The sequence below is a fragment of the Staurois parvus genome, unplaced genomic scaffold (assembly GCF_062004578.1).
Source record: "Staurois parvus isolate SC_StPar_1 unplaced genomic scaffold, SC_StPar_1.0 ptg000013l, whole genome shotgun sequence".
Taxonomy (NCBI): Eukaryota; Metazoa; Chordata; class Amphibia; order Anura; family Ranidae; genus Staurois; species Staurois parvus.
Window position 1 is genome coordinate 4370954 of NW_028317809.1, and position 17937 is coordinate 4388890.

Genomic DNA, 17937 nt, shown 5'->3' on the forward strand with positions numbered 1-17937 from the left:
CAATTCTCTGGCACTCAGTAACAATTCTGTCTGTCCCTGAGTAACAATTCTCTGGCACTCAGTAACAATTCTGTCTGTCCCTGAGTATGAATTCTGTGGCCCTGAGTAACAATTGTGTGTCTGTGCAAGTAACAATTCTGTGTCTGTGCAAGTAACAATTTTGTGTCTGTGAGAGTAACAATTCTCTGGCACTCAGTAACAATTCTGTCTGTCCCTGAGTAACAATTCTCTGGCACTCAGTAACAATTCTGTCTGTCCCTGAGTAACAATTCTGTCTGTCCCTGAGTATGAATTCTGTGGCCCTGAGTAAGAATTCTCTGGCACTCAGTAACAATTCTGTCTGTCCCTGAGTATGAATTCTGTGGCCCTGAGTAACAATTGTGTGTCTGTGCAAGTAACAATTCTGTGTCTGTGCAAGTAACAATTTTGTGTCTGTGAGAGTAACAATTCTCTGGCACTCAGTAACAATTCTGTCTGTCCCTGAGTAACAATTCTCTGGCACTCAGTAACAATTCTGTCTGTCCCTGAGTATGAATTCTGTGGCCCTGAGTAACAATTCTGTCTCTGTGCGAGTAACAATTCTGTCTCTGTGCGAGTAACAATTCTGTGTCTGTGCAAGTAACAATTTTGTGTCTGTGAGAGTAACAATTCTCTGGCACTCAGTAACAATTCTGTCTGTCCCTGAGTAAGAATTCTCTGGCACTCAGTAACAATTCTGTCTGTCCCTGAGTAACAATTCTCTGGCACTCAGTAACAATTCTGTCTGTCCCTGAGTAACAATTCTGTCTGTCCCTGAGTATGAATTCTGTGGCCCTGAGTAAGAATTCTCTGGCACTCAGTAACAATTCTGTCTGTCCCTGAGTATGAATTCTGTGGCCCTGAGTAACAATTGTGTGTCTGTGCAAGTAACAATTCTGTGTCTGTGCAAGTAACAATTTTGTGTCTGTGAGAGTAACAATTCTCTGGCACTCAGTAACAATTCTGTCTGTCCCTGAGTAACAATTCTCTGGCACTCAGTAACAATTCTGTCTGTCCCTGAGTAACAATTCTCTGGCACTCAGTAACAATTCTGTCTGTCCCTGAGTAACAATTCTCTGGCACTCAGTAACAATTCTGTCTGTCCCTGAGTAACAATTCTGTCTGTCCCTGAGAATGAATTCTGTGGCCCTGAGTAAGAATTCTCTGGCACTCAGTAACAATTCTGTCTGTCCCTGAGTAACAATTCTCTGGCACTCAGTAACAATTCTGTCTGTCCCTGAGTATGAATTCTGTGGCCCTGAGTAACAATTGTGTGTCTGTGCAAGTAACAATTCTGTGTCTGTGCAAGTAACAATTTTGTGTCTGTGAGAGTAACAATTCTCTGGCACTCAGTAACAATTCTGTCTGTCCCTGAGTAACAATTCTCTGGCACTCAGTAACAATTCTGTCTGTCCCTGAGTAACAATTCTGTCTGTCCCTGAGTATGAATTCTGTGGCCCTGAGTAAGAATTCTCTGGCACTCAGTAACAATTCTGTCTGTCCCTGAGTATGAATTCTGTGGCCCTGAGTAACAATTGTGTGTCTGTGCAAGTAACAATTCTGTGTCTGTGCAAGTAACAATTTTGTGTCTGTGAGAGTAACAATTCTCTGGCACTCAGTAACAATTCTGTCTGTCCCTGAGTAACAATTCTCTGGCACTCAGTAACAATTCTGTCTGTCCCTGAGTAACAATTCTCTGGCACTCAGTAACAATTCTGTCTGTCCCTGAGTAACAATTCTCTGGCACTCAGTAACAATTCTGTCTGTCCCTGAGTAACAATTCTGTCTGTCCCTGAGAATGAATTCTGTGGCCCTGAGTAAGAATTCTCTGGCACTCAGTAACAATTCTGTCTGTCCCTGAGTAACAATTCTCTGGCACTCAGTAACAATTCTGTCTGTCCCTGAGTATGAATTCTGTGGCCCTGAGTAACAATTGTGTGTCTGTGCAAGTAACAATTCTGTGTCTGTGCAAGTAACAATTTTGTGTCTGTGAGAGTAACAATTCTCTGGCACTCAGTAACAATTCTGTCTGTCCCTGAGTAACAATTCTCTGGCACTCAGTAACAATTCTGTCTGTCCCTGAGTAACAATTCTCTGGCACTCAGTAACAATTCTGTCTGTCCCTGAGTAACAATTCTCTGGCACTCAGTAACAATTCTGTCTGTCCCTGAGTAACAATTCTGTCTGTCCCTGAGAATGAATTCTGTGGCCCTAAGAATTCTCTGGCACTCAGTAACAATTCTGTCTGTCCCTGAGTAACAATTCTCTGGCACTCAGTAACAATTCTGTCTGTCCCTGAGTAAAAATTCTGTGGCCCTAATAACGTTTCTGTGGCCCTAAGTAACAATTCTCTGGCACTGAGTAACAATTCTGTCTGTCCCTGAGTATGAATTCTGTGGCCCTAACTAGCGTTTCTTTGTCCCTAAATAACGATTCTGTGGCCCTCATTAACAAGTCTGTGTCCCTGAGTAATGGTTCTCTGTCCCTAAGTAACTTCTCTCTGTCCCCAATTCTCGTTTCTGTGGCCCTAACTCTGTCCCTGTCCCTAGTACAGAGCGGTCTGCCTCTGTTCAATGACTGCAGGCAAATGAAGATTTCCAAAATGGCCGCTATATATACCTCGACCATTACACAGTGCTGGCTGGCTGGCTGCTGATTGGCTGATGCGATCACATGTCGTTGAGGAATGCATTATGGGGCAGCGCGCCTTGTCTGCGCGCCTTCCCCGACATCCCCGCTCCGTCGCCGCACATGTCAGCCGCCATTTTCGGAAAAATTTCGATTCGCGCGTCCGAATTAGGCTGTTTTTCGGATTCGGCACGAATCGAAATTTTTCCGATATTCGACTCGAATTCCACTTCGGATACTTCGATTCGCTCATCTCTAAATATAATGATAAGCAGCAGCTGTACACCAAAAAAGGCACCGTATCAAACCTTCAAGGACATAAATGTAAAAAGGGGGGGGGTTGCAGCGCTATATAACCTAGCAGATAGTAATAAATCAAACACAGATAATAAACAATGATAATAAACAGTGACTGTGTGTTAATAAAGCCACTGAATGGTGGCTATAAAGTGAGGGAAGTGAAACAGTCCAATGGAGGAGTGCTCTTAAGATCCAGGATGATCCTCAGACGTCCAATATTTGGAACCGCCAGGTGATAAAAAAATGTAAAGATTGCGCACTCAGCGCTGAGCTTGCGGACGTGGCTTTTGATCGGAGCGCGCTTCCCGGAGAGGCGGGAGCGCGCATATTGGGCAGCTGTGGGGACGGTGGCCGAGATGATCCGTGCGGAGAGAAGTAGGTCCTCTCTATTTATTTGAGTTCTGGTGGGAACCAGCCAGATCCACGGAATAGCTGCATCTATCCGGGTACCAGGCAATGAAGGATATGCTGACCAGATCTGACCAGACCAGGGTGATGACACAGGAGGTCCAGTGATATCATACACAAATGTGCATAAAGATTGCGTATCTGGTGAGTGCGCAATCTTTACATTTTTTATCACCTGGCGGTTCCAAATATTGGACGTCTGAGGATCATCCTGGATCTTAAGAGCACTCCTCCATTGGACTGTTTCACTTCCCTCACTTTATAGCCACCATTCAGTGGCTTTATTAACACACAGTCACTGTTTATTATCATTGTTTATTATCTGTGTTTGATTTATTACTATCTGCTAGGTTATATAGCGCTGCAACCCCCCCCCCCCCCCCTTTTTACATACATATCCTGGAATGTTTGGCCTTGGTACAGACACACAAGGTGACACACACGGGTTAAAATGCCAATTAGAGGTTAATGTCCCACATCTGTGGCTTTTTAAATTGCAATTAGTGTCAGTGTATAAATGAGCAAACAGCTCATTTTTGTTCAAGTATCACCATATTGTACTCCTTAAAAACAACCACACCATCTTTTTCCAGAGCAGCCTCTATTTCTTTTGATCCTTCAGTGAAAATGGCCAGCCATGTATGATGCAATGTCTTCCACCACAGGATATCCACCACCAAATGCAACACACACAGGTGCCCCTTACCAAATCAAATGGACCATTAAGTTATAAATAGTCAGAATGCGCTCATGGTTTGTCTCCAATAGTGATTCCACCAAGAATAAAGACACTTATATCGGCATCCATATGAAAAAAATGTGGGATCAAAAAAATAATGCTTCCATAGTGAAGTACATATTTAAAAGTCTTAAGCTGTTTATTAATATAAAAGAGGAACCACCGCCTCACAAACATATTAAATCCAGCAGCCATAGAAAGAGTTAACAGACTTCCGACACGAAACGCCGACAACAGCGGACATAGAATGTGTAATGAGCCACTTTATGTTTGAAATCTAGATTACTTTATATTTAATTTCTGGCATCATATAAGATCTCACATGGCATAATTTATTTATGTATGCACAAGGACACTTTTTGTTGGATGCACAGGGACACTTTTTCGTTGGACTTCAATACACTATTTTTGCCCGATTATTGTTTATTATTGAATCACGTATTTATTTATGTGGATTGTACATTAATTATATATTTATTATTTAAACTTATGCCCCATCATTAGTGTCAGTGTGTGAGGAATAGTGCCCCATCATTAGTGTCAGTGTGAGGAATAGTACTCCATCATTAGTGTCAGTGGGAAGAATCGTGCCCCATCATTGGTGTCAGTGGGAGGAGTCGTGCCCCATCATTGGTGTCAGTGGGAGGAATAGTGCCCCATCATTGGTGTTAGTGGGAGGAATAGTGCCCCATCATTGGTGTCAGTGGGAGGAATAGTGCCCCATCATTGCTGTCAGTGGGAGGAATAGTGCCCCATCATTGGTGTCAGTTGGAGGAAAAGTGTCCCATCATTGGTGTCAGTGACACCAATGAGGGGGCACTATTCCTCCCACACTGACACTAATGATGGGGCACTATTACTCCCACTGACACCAATTATACTTACATCGCTGTGCTGACCCCTGCTCCAGCCGGGGCTCCCTCCTTCAGGCACAGACACTTACTCATCAGCTGTCTTCCTTCTCCAGCCGCTCTCCTCCTCTTCACTGGTTCCAGCTGCTCCCTCACTCGATCTTCAATCTTTGTGCTGCCGCTCAGCTCCTCCTCTCCAAGCTCCACCTCCTCACCTGTGATTGGCCGCCTGTGTGCCTTTTCTGAGCTACAGATTTGGCGGCCAATCACTGGCGAGGAGGCGGAGCTTGCAGAGGGAGGGACAGGCTGCTATAGGCTGCCCAGTGATCCCAGGGGTGTGGCCAGATTTGAGGGGCGGCTTGTCATCCCGCCCACATTGCCATCAAGATCCAAGAAGATGAAGACACCAGACGGACACCCTCTGCACCCCTCTTCCAGCAGCGCCTTGTGGACCGGATCGACGTGGGACACAGAGTCGCAGACACAGGTAAGACACAGCAGCCCCTGTCCCTTTCCCAGGAAAGTGTCCCTTCTGTGGGAAGGGGGGGGCGGCGCTGCCACCGGGCCGGCCCCCTGAAAAGTGCCGCCCTAGGCAAATGCCTTGTTTGCCTCGCGGAAAATACGCCCCTGGTAGGCATCCTGTAGTAGGTGGGCCTGCTGGGCCCCTTCCATGGTTCCACTCCCTGAACAGGATACGTGCAGGACAGTGATGGTATCACTACTACTTTCACAAGGTAATGAATGGGTTCACAAAGGCATTAGGTGAGCGCAAAGTAGATTTATATAATCTGTGGCTTTTGAGTAATATATTTAAATGAATGTTTTGTTCCCAGAAGACAGAGGCTTTAAAAGTGATAGTTGGTAGTATTCTTCAATAGGAGCACTGCATAGCAAGTCATTGGTGTGTGTTGCAAAATACTGTTCCTACTATTACTACATTGTACTTTCATCCACAATGGTTTTAAAACCATATTTATATCTATTTGCTAGCAAATTGTATACAGAGAAATACACGTTTATTTGCCAAAAGACGTATCCAAAGTATTCCTGTGTACTATCAGCTATCGGTTACAGTACAATTGTATGATTAGAATATTCCAGGCAGAGTTTTCCTAAACTAGACTTATTTTAGACAATAATTATTTCATGCAGTCTGAAGAAAGCATAACTTTTTGTGACTGTTGGCCTCTGATTATCCCGCTGTCTTCCCGTACAGCAGTCAGTGGATGAGATCTATGAGATCAGTTCAGATGTGTAGATAATTCAATGCAGTGAGGCTGCCCAAACATTCTGCACAACATTTTGCCGTTGCCACTTTGTTACATCACCCCTCCCTCCCCATCCCTCACTATCTACCCCCCTGCAGGAAAGCAATTGGACTGCTGGCAGAAAACTGCTCTGGCAGCACAAGTGCTACATATTCATCCGCATCCAGTACTTGTGTGCATCTAGACCTACAATGCAATTGGGATTGCTGTCAATAAATAATACTGGAGTAACATTTACAGAGACATAGCCGATACTATTTATCTGCTTTTCTTGGGTCTGGTAGCAATAATTTACATATGGTTTAGAATTCTCTAGACGTAAGTGTTCAAACATTATTTCTGGGAGAAAGAATGGACCACATGGACTCTGTTGAGATGGACAGGTTGGACCTTTACTTATGTGTAAAGGTACATTTAAAAGAGGATTATAATGATGTTGATTATGTTGAAAATAAACTGATGTTTCATCTTTATATGCATGTACATTGTTTTCTTTGTTTTCTTAAAGCCGAACTTCACATAAAAAGGGAAGTTTCACTCTCCCCCCATCTACCACCACCACTATTGAACTTTGTTTACTTGGAGAAGGTACCTATTTCTAGCAGGTACCCACTCCACTTCTGCACAGCTTGCCTAGGAGATCTGAGCGGAAGTCCACCCCCCCTGCAAAGTCATTAGTAGTCAGCGGGACCCCAATGGGATAGTACAAAAGGCCGATTATTCATTGAAATGAAGAGTTACAGTGAAGGAAATAAGTATTTGATCCCCTGCTGATTTTGAATGTTTGCCCACTCACAAAGAAATGATCAGTCAAAAAATGGAAGGTGTATTGTAACACTGAGAGACAGAATAGCAACAAAAAATTCAAAAGAAATGCATGTCTAACAAATATATGTACTAATTTGCATGTTCTTGAGGGAAATACATATTTGATCCCCTTCACAAAACATGACTTAGTACTTGGTGGCAAATCCCTTGTTGGCAATCACAGAGGTCAGACGTTTCCTGTAGTTGGCCACCAGGTTTGCACACATCTCAGGAGGGATTTTGGCCCACTCCTCTTGGCAGATCCTCTCCAAGTCATTAAGGTTTGGTGGCTGACGTTTAGCAACTCGAACTTTCAGCTCCCTCCACAGATTTTCAATCGAATTAAGGTCTGGAGACTGGCTAAGCCACTCCAGGACCTTAATGTGCTTCTTCTTGAACCACTCCTTCACTGTATGTTGCTATTGGCTGTTGCAGGGGATTCTCCCCTAGCAACAAGCCATAATTGGTCTGTGTAAATGGCGGGCATTCGTCCTGCGCTTTTGACCCTATATATACCCGTTGCCTGCCTCTGTAGGGTACCCCAGCTCCTCTGGACTGGACTACGGCTCCTTAACACCCCCATTTTCTTTTATTAACTGTCATGGTGTTTTGTTGAAGGTTTAGTCGTCCAGTATATCTGGATAGACAATGTGACTGTATTGATAATTGTTATTTTGGTTTCAGCCAGGATGCCTAAATATTTTTCTTTGATATGTATTTATTAATCATTTAAGGTTACCTTTGAATAAAACCATGGGCAATTAAATATTCAATAAATATTTAAGAGTTACATTTCTTGGTATGTGTTGTTTTATTTCATAAATGTACTTCGACTTCTTTGTGCTATCCCATGACCTTTCTGTCTGCAACCTCCTCAGATGTCACAGGTCCCAGGAGGCTGCGGGTCCATTCAGAAAGTGCAGCACTATCAGGAAGTCACAGCTGGCTTCCCACATCAAAGATGGTGCCAGGGACCCAAAACCCTGAGAAGAACCAGCTTAGGTGAGGACAGCGTTGGATCCCAGTATTTGTAGCTGCTGACTTTTTTTCCAGAGGGAAGTTCCTTTTTAAAAATAAATGTTTAATACAGGATATACCAGTGACATTAGAGTCAAGGTGCATAACAGTTTGCTACAGAGAGAGCTGTTAACTTTCAGTCTGTCTCCTTATTTGAAAGACTGAGTCAATCCTCTTACCTATTGATATGTGTGTTTGTAATTTGAACTTTTGATACTGGATTCTGTAAACAACAGAATTTTTCAACAAGCCAGCTACAATTAGCTTGGTAAACGAGCATAAAAGAACCTATACCCATCATGTTCTGGCTGGGAAAAATAAACATGGAGTATTCATATGTAATATTTCCTAAACAAATAATTTGCTAGGTTTTGAACAAATTACAATCGGAAAATATTTTCAAAAAACACCAAGGTGCAATTTAAGCTGTAATTTAAAACAGATGAAACAGGACAATTTACCTACACTGAATGTCACATTTACGGCCTCATAAATATACATTCAAACCTTCCCTCTTATACCCTGTATAACAGCACAAAGATGGAAAGTATAGAAAGGGTGTCTGGGATCACAGTACCAGTTGTGCAACATAAATCTTCTGGCAGGTTAAACAATTCTCTTGTATTTCAACTTTGCATTCATTTGCTTGCCCTGAGAGCATCTTAAAATCTGAAATGCTGCTAAATGCTAATTATATATACAGTATATGGTGTATGGTTATCAACACCATCATATAATAAGCTATGTTTAAAATGACAATCACATAGCTGAATTATTCTGGTGGATGAACTTTGAAGGATATGACACTACCTCTTTCAAGTATTAATCTGAATGACCTGGAATGCTGCCCATGAAGCTGAATCTGTGTAAAATATAGTGTGCACAAATGACAAGACGGCATATCCATTAGCTGCTGGAAATACATTTCTTCTTTCTAACCTTAAGCTCTCGATTTGCATTAAATAATTAGTGTTATATCATTTACTGGATTGATCCATTATGCATTCAACATTGTTACTCTACACCTAATACAATGCCAGACACATTACAGTTGATTTACTAAAGGAGTTGAGACTGTACGCTTAGCAAAGTATGTGCTGGTATGAGTAAAAGCTGTGTTCCCTTCAATGGTCCTATCATGAAAGGCCATACTAGGGTTTGTAATGCCTATGAAATGTGTTGGCCTTGGACCCTTTGTTTCTTGGGTAATTTTTACAATAAAGCATTGCTGCCCAAATGCCAGGGGCATGAGAGGTGACTAATGTAATTTCTCTAAGCCAAAGGAACACAGTCACAAGATATTCTGCTTAGAGCAAGATAAAAACTTGTTTATGCCACCTAGTAACCTCACATTAGAAGATAAAAACCTGTTTAAAGAAGTCTACTTGCTCGAGAAGTTAGAAATTTTTAAGTTTAGGGTAGATGAGAATAAGTTTGGGGTAGATGAGAATAAGTTTGGGGTAGATGAGAATAAGTTTGGGGTAGATAAGAAGCAAAAATTTTAATTTTCAGATAATGATGTGGGATCAATATTGTGGTTGAGCGTGGAACCCTTCTGCTAGCTCTTCCTGTGGTGGGTGTGGCACCCGCCCACTATTGGAAAGCTTCCAGAAAAATGGTTTAAAAGACAGGAGTCCAGGCGAGAATGATAGGAAGCCCCACAGTTGCCAGGGGACGCTCTGACGCTGGGATTTTTGCCAAGGCTATATGGGCTCATCAATCAGTCACGCTTACAGCTTCCCTGTGACCCCCTGGGCTGTATGGTTCCGATGGGATTTGTTCCTTCCAGCTTCTAACATAGCTTTGGTAATGTATTAATTCTATGCTGTGACACTGTCAAATGATGTGTCAATTTCATGCTGTAATGCTCACATTATTATTGGTGTGTGTTATAATGCAGATTGTGATGGCTATAAGATATATCCTCCTGTGTGTCATGTGATAATAAAAGTGGAGGTTTTGACAGTGCAAGAATATTGCAGTTGGATTCTGTTATTTCTTAGAGTGCCAAGTGAATGCTATGATGTGCCAGGGCAAGAATTCAATTGATAGAGGGTCTTTCACATGCGTAGAATATGTAATGGTATAAATGCTGGTTAAAAGTACCTGTGTGTGACTACCTGTTGATTGTGTGCATGTACAGTATATGACTTGCTTTTAGTTATTGCACCCAGCATTTGTATTACAGGGTGTCAAAATATGATCCTTTAAAACTTACAGCATCCAGATATTAGCAACAAAACAGTAATAAAACTATCGTTTTTTTTTTCGAATGCTAATCCACCGTAACCCAGGCACAGGGCGGACTGACCATTTGAAAACTCAGCACTGCACGAGGGCCCCGGGGTCAGTAGGGGGCCCAATGAGATGCCCCTAGTACCTTTTTCATAGGCATTTTGAGTTTGGGCAAGGACACAGGGGCCCCATGAGTTGTCAGTCCGCCCCTGCCCAGGCATCATCCATATTTCAACTGCCTAGTTTTCATACTTCACAATCACTTCAAAATCAAAATGTTTAGTGTTTTTTTTATCTCCCCACCTACAATCAGTATATTCAAACTGAAGTTTAGGGTTTTTTTTAAGTAATTTGTATGGGGGGATATAACATTACCTGCTGGTGGCTGCATCTGACAAAAATCTTGCTGAGCGGCTGTCTTCTGTCGCTGTGATGGTTAACAGAAGCTGCTGTTACTCGCAATAGTTGTGGCACCTACCTTCCCCCTTCTGCCTTCACCTTAATCAAACTGATCTTACTAATATCATACATTTTGTGAATGGGTGGAGGAAATGGTGTCATTTAACTCCTCCTCCTCCATTCACAGAACATGATGCATTTTGTGATAGTAGTAAGAAGAGTTCTATGAATGGTGAAGAGGGCAGGAAGGGAAGGGCAGCCTGCGTAACTACTAGGAGTAGCAACAGCTTCTGTTAACCTTGACAAGGTCAGAAGACAGCTGCTCAGGGTGGTATTCAGCGGCTGTGAAGGAGTAAGTGCAGGAAGATTTTTATCAGAAGCAGACACCTGCTGGTAGTGGGATACATGGTGCTGTTCACCCCCCTTCTTCCCTGCCCTCTAAGAACCAGCAGCTGACACTTTGCAATGCTGCTGGTGCCCAATCCAGACTGTTAGTAACTGCCAGGATCCCCACTGGGAACCAGTAAGAGTAGATCCTGTTCAAGTGATTACTACATCACCACATACAGGCTGGAGGCTCCATTGACAAGAATGAAAGCCTTCAGCCGATAGCTAAACACTGTCATACTGAGGCTGCAGTGTAAATCTGCAGTGCCACATTTTTACAGTTTATTTGTCAGATGCAGTTTCATTAATAAAATAATACATAAAAAAAAATGCAAAATTTTAAATTGTAATTATAACTTTTACTCGAAAGTCAGACTATAATTAAAAAGGGCAGTGTATTTTATTATGAAATGCTTTCCGAAATAAAAAAATATATCTTAAAAAAATATATCTACAAATTATTTAGGTATGCAAATTAGACAAATTGTTATTCTTATTGTTAGGTTAACCAACACGTGGTGACACTGCTAAATTTGGCCTGGGCATCTAGGCATCATGAATGATTTAATCTGTTATAATCAATGGTTTATATACTGCAAAATAAGCCCCAAAGCAAAGGAGGCAAATATAGAACATGAATCCTTGCAAAAAATGATTGTCATGAAGAATTAATTGTGTTTCAACTTGAATTTGTATATCATTTAATAGCACTTTAGATATTATTCTGAACAGCAATATTGCTACTTAATATAGCTGATCAACCCAATGTATGACACCATTTTCTTCTGATACCTCTAATATGGTGGGTAACTAATATTGGTCAATATGTGACTACTGGAAATAACAATACCTAAGCAGTATGCCATTAACTCTAACTAAAGCTTGCTTTTACTATATTTTGGACCAATTTATGACAAGGGAGCTGTCCCCCACTGGATTCTCTATAGAAATATAGGATAAATGAACTGTAAATAAGATAACTAAGAAAATCAGCTTACAGTAGGAATAAAGTGGAAGAAATCTCTCTGCCAGTGACACAAAGCACAGCAAACCCGAGCAAGAAACAAAACATTGTCTGACTTCACACAAAGCTAAACAGGAAAGTGTAGCAGACCCACTTTAGGTTCATCCTATAGCAATATGATCAACGCACAAAAAGTAAAAACAACAAAGAGTAAGCCCTGATTCACACTAGATCCGACTTTGAAACTGTGCAACTTCACTTGAAGTCACACGATTTCAAAGTCGGATGGCAATGTGACTTCAGGTGCAACTTCATAGGCATCTGTGCAACTTCATGCACAGATGTCTATGCAAGTCGCACCCCAAATCGGCGATAGTACCGCAGGAATTCCTGTACTAATTGGTGTGACTCAGACAATTTAAACAATTCCATTGCCCGATCATTGCATGCGATTTGAATGCATCAGTGTGAACCAGGGCTAAAAGTAAAATTACATAAAAGCAATAACATTTTAGGCTTTCTAACAACTCCGGTCTCTCCAATTTTTAGAAGCCCATATTATGCCAATCGACAAAAAAAGAAAAGGACTCAGACCAAGCAACAAATTACAGACTCGTATCCCTACTCACATTTAAAATTTCATGCACAAATCTTTGCAAACTGCTTGCTTCCTTTGCTGCCCTCCCTGGTTTAATTGAATCAAGTGGGCTTTGTCCCTAGCATGAAAGCTCTTGATAATACAATGAAGTCCTTGAATGTCCATTACTGGCTATCCAAACAGGACTTCTTCTTGTCCTTGTACACTGAGAAGGCATTTGACAGAGTGTTCTGGGACTTTATGGCAAGGGTTCTAATGTCTATTGGCCTGGGTGCAAAGATGAGTTCAAGAATCCTAGCTCTGCATACAACTTCACAGGCCAGAGTAAAGGTCAATGGCCACCTGTCAAATGCCTTTACCATAAGTAATGGTACCAGGCAGGGCTTCCACCAATCCAGTTTGTCCTTACATTAGAACCCTTCCTTCACTGCATTTGTGCAAACATCAAAGGAATTGAAATCTCTGGACAAGAATACAAGACAGCCAATTATGCCGACGATATATTCATATTCCTTACTGAACTTCTTTTTACCCTTCCTGATCTCCTGAAAGAAATTAAGACATTTGGCTTACTTTCAAACCTGAAAATAAACTATTTGAAATCCTATGCCCTTAATATTACCATGTCTCATGAGTTGATGCTACAGTGCCAAAACAACTTTCCATTTATGTGAAAAACTGATGCAATTACATATTAGGGTATACAACTCCCTTCTATTCTCATTGACATTTATACACAAAATTTACCCTTACTCAAAACATTACGGCAAGACATGAAGCAATAGGACAAGCCATGTTTCCATGGTTTGGCAAAGCAGCAATAATAAAGATGAATTACTGTGTAGGTTCTTATACATACTGCAAGTGGTTCTCATTAACATACTGGTACATTTTCTGTTGCAATGCACAAAACTTTCAACTCCTTCTTGAGGAAAACCAGACCTCCAGAGTAAATGTGGCATGACTTTCTCTTTAACGCAAACGGGGTATAGGACTTACCACCATGAAACATTACTTTACAGCTTGTCAATTAGTTAGGCTTATAGCCTGGCACATACACTCTACAACTAAATACTGGGTTACACTAGAACAGTACTTTTCTTGTAAACCTCTAGACAGAATCCTTTGGTCTGCTTGCAAAGCCACCTAGTTGGACCCAGTAAGTCACCCTTTGCTGTGGCTGACGTTACATCATTTACACTTGCTTTGTAAAACCTCAGATATCTCATCAATACAAGGTCCGATGACCTCTTTTTTTCAACCTTGCCATCTCCCTGGGCACCTAACCCAGTTTTCTTTCACACTGCGGCTTTCTTGAACCCCTCAGAGCAGGTCTTTTATTTTTTTTAACAAAGGGGTCTTCACACACAAACATGCCTTAACACCACTGACCTCTTGGTCTCAGTTCCCTGCTTGGCCATACTTCCAAATAAGACACTTCCTAAACCACTCAAAAAACAGAATGACACATAGTAGGCCTCATACACCTCATACATACCTCATACACCCTTTGAAAAGCTAGTCTATCACATACACCACAACAGCACCTTATTTCTTCACTGTACACCATTCTCTCAGATGACAAAGCCACGGCACCTGACACCTTTACTGATTTATGGGACACAGATTTGGACAGATCCATACGGAACATGGCTTATAGAACATGACTGAGATATCATAATACAAAAGTATACTATAGGTGGTATCAAATGCCTACCCTACTACACAGAATATATCCACAGGCTTCAGACTGCTGCTGGCACTGGGGAATGGGACGTTTTTTACACATATGGTGGAATCGTGCCAAACTTCAGCTGTACTGGATAAAAGTGCACAGAATTATTTGTAAGGTGACGACTTAACCATGGAATTTTCACTGTCACAATTCTTGATACATTACTCTGCTGTTATGGGCAATGCTTATCATAAATCCTTGGCGATGCACATGATTAACGTGGCACCTGTGTGCATGCCAGTCTTGGAAACAGAAAGATACGCTAACATTTGGAGATTGGTTCCTGAGGCTAAACAAAATTGCTGACATGGAGGAACTAATTCACATCTTGTATGTTAGAATCACACTATTTCACAAAATGAATTGCTGAATAGACTATATGACCAACTGATATGAATGCTATCTAGCTGTACCTGTGCACGCTGAAATCCCCTTATCCCCTTACCTCCCACCCCCCACCCCTTTTTTATTTATTTATTTTTGTTATCTTCCCAACATCTCATCTCTCCCAACAATGTCTCACACTGCCTTTTTTCCATTTACAATCTTCTGGACCCCACACTACCTATTTTCTCGGCTGACATCTCCCTGGGCAGACACTTATTCTCCACCCACTGCAATTCTAGACAGGTTTACAGCCTTACTTGTCAGACTGTATATGAGTCTCCTATTCTTATATTCTTGTATAAGTATTTCCCTACCTAATGTTAACTACTGTAAATGTAATTCAAGCGTTTTGTTAACAATTACTGTGAGATACCTGTTTAAGTAACTAGTTGTTCACAGATATTATCGAGCTATATGTTATGGCTCAATATCACGAGTCTTACTACTTAACCCTGGGCAATGGCAAACGGAGCACTGGTATACCTACATAAAAAGTAGATTTCCCAATTTCGATAATTATATAATTTGTATTTCATTGTTGGTAATGCAGAGAACTATATACTTTGATAGTGCTACTGTTTTAGGATTGAAAAGGATTCAATCTTTCCATCCTGCAGTTGATTAATGAGAGCAATGGCTATTCATGCAGTGTACATAGGGAAAGGTCTAAGAAAACCTTCTTTGTTTATGTGCTTGCATCATTAGTGAAGCCCAAACAGGATTATGTACTGCTATGTCTACTGAAATAAAATAACCTTGATGTTCATAGCTAAAAATAATGTGGGCACTTTCCCTGGTAGGATATCAGTCATTGCAAAGGGTGGATGGTGATGCTTCTGGACCACAGTCCAAACTAAAGTCACACTCTGCAACCTTCTGGAAAAGATGTTATGACTTTCATAAATATCAGTGCTCAGCACATAAATTGCAAACGCCTTGTTGTTTGACTTGGCCAACACTGGCACATAAGACAAGTTAAGAGCAAGACAAGAGAACATACAGACTACACTGATGACCTGAGGTTGCCTGCAAATCACTTACCAGCTGCTGGTCAATGGGGGGAATTGCATCATGATGCCCATAAATTATCGCTGGGTTGTACTGACTGAAAAGGACTGGATAGAAAACTCTTTTTCCTACAGAGGAGAGAAAAATGCATTTGACGTTAGTAGTTCTTCAATTAAGCAATAAAAAAAGCAAGTCCTCGGCTAAATAGAGGGATGCATTAGTAAAAAAAAAAAAAAAAAACTAGCCAGACTTAATTTATGGAAAGGACAAATTTGGCAAAATCCCAAGAAGCACACTGCTTCTTATCTACTGGTCTGATACTTTTTCTTTGTCTCATTAGTTTAAATCAATAAATCCATTAAAAATTACCATTTTCATAATATAAGCAATACACTTGTTATTTAACTGTATATAAGTAATACAAAACTGTCTGAACACAAAGATATGTGGTAAGAAAATAAATGTGGCCTGGGGAATACATACTTCCATAATCTCAATGACTTTAACATATAACATTTCTTTGTTTTGTTTAAAGGGTTTTTTCAGATTTGCAGATTTTGCCAAAAACATCCCAAGTCATTACAGTGTCCTCAGATCATTAACATTCAGTGCTCCATTTTGCAAAAAAAATTACTCACTTGTTTAGCTGTTTATTTCATTGCCCTCCCCTTTCCATCCTGCAGATGGCAGGACATGAAGCGTTGGATGCACATCCCCTGAAACTCATGAATGAGAACTTGGCTTTGTTTCCTACCCACACACAAGCAGTCTGTGCTCTCTCACAGCTCAGCATTCTGGAGAGTGGAAGAGAGCAGACTGAGCATGTGTGGGTAGGAAATGAAGCCAAGTGCTTAATTATTATTATTATCATGGCCGTGCATCTAATGTGAGGCATGTCCTGCCATCTGCAGGATGGAGGGGGGAAGGCAAGGAAATGAGCAGCTGAAAATGTAAGCATTCTTTTACAAAACAGAGCACTACATGTTAATTATGATTATTATTATTATTATAGGTACTTATATAGCGCCGCCAATTTACGCAGCACTTTACATATATCATTTATTGTACATTCACATCAGTCCCTAACCCTCAAGGGGCGTACAATCTAAGGTCTTAATATCGACAATACCAGTCACCATGACATATAAGTTGAAAGACACCCCAATATCCAAACATGAGTACCCCCAAAAATGATTCCTTCAAAATGTCTCCATACGCCCTGATGGTATCTTCTTTTGATCCATCAGTTCTTAATTCCTCAAATCAGTCCTCTTCTACACTTAGTACCTCAAAATAAATGAACTACGGTATATATAGTGCATTATCCTTATAACGCAAATAATAATGGTGCGTATACATCAAAGTGTTCCCAAGTGTCCCCAGGGATCACATGTACATCCAGTGACTGAAATTCCTACCCTTACCCAGAGTAGGTAAAAATCCACTAGTGTGATCAACAATCCTACATACACTGTGAATCAGTGCCAAACATCAACTCGTGATCATACGGTGCAATATCAAATAGTGTCCCCCTGTCAACCTATATACCTTACCAGCAGGGACGGACTGACCATTTGGAAACTCAGGCACTGCCCGGGGTCAGTAGGGGGCCCCATGAGATGCCCCTGGTACCTTTTTCATAGGCTTTTTTGAGTTTGGGCAAGGACACAGGCCCCATGATCCCCTATTGCCCGGGGGCCCCATGAGTTGTCAGTCCGCCCCTGCTTACCAGATTGACAGGTAGTGCAGGCTTAACTTAGACAAGGTCCCTAACTCACATTCATACATACACATACTAGGGCCAGTTTAGACAGGATCCAATTAACCTACTAGCATGTCTTTGGAGTGTATGAGGAAACCGGAGTACCCGGAGGAAACCCACGCAGGCACAGGGAGGGCATGCAAACTCCAGGCAGGTGGTGCCATGGTTGGGATTCTTATGAACTGAGGATGCTGTAATGCTTGGGGATGTTTTTGGAAAAAATAAGTAAAAGTGAACTAACCCTTTAAATAATAAATCCTTACAAAATACTACTCCATAATATGATAAATACACCTTTCTTGCAGTATATGAGGTATACAAAACTGTCTGGCCAGGAAGGTATTTGGATAACTTATATAACAGTGAAATTGGACCAGGGAGACACAGACTTCCATTGTCTCTTTAGTTATAAATTGCAGTTATAGC

General features: G+C 41.3%; 1 protein-coding gene across 1 annotated transcript in view; it reads right to left on the minus strand.

The window, feature by feature from the left end:
• Positions 1-17937, minus strand: part of CSGALNACT1 (chondroitin sulfate N-acetylgalactosaminyltransferase 1) — a 566905-nt gene that overhangs the window by 59919 nt on the left and 489049 nt on the right. The window contains exon 9 of the mRNA XM_089675301.1: positions 15783-15877. Within this exon, the coding sequence (XP_089531427.1) occupies positions 15783-15877 (95 nt within the window). The remainder of the gene's footprint in view (positions 1-15782; positions 15878-17937) is intronic.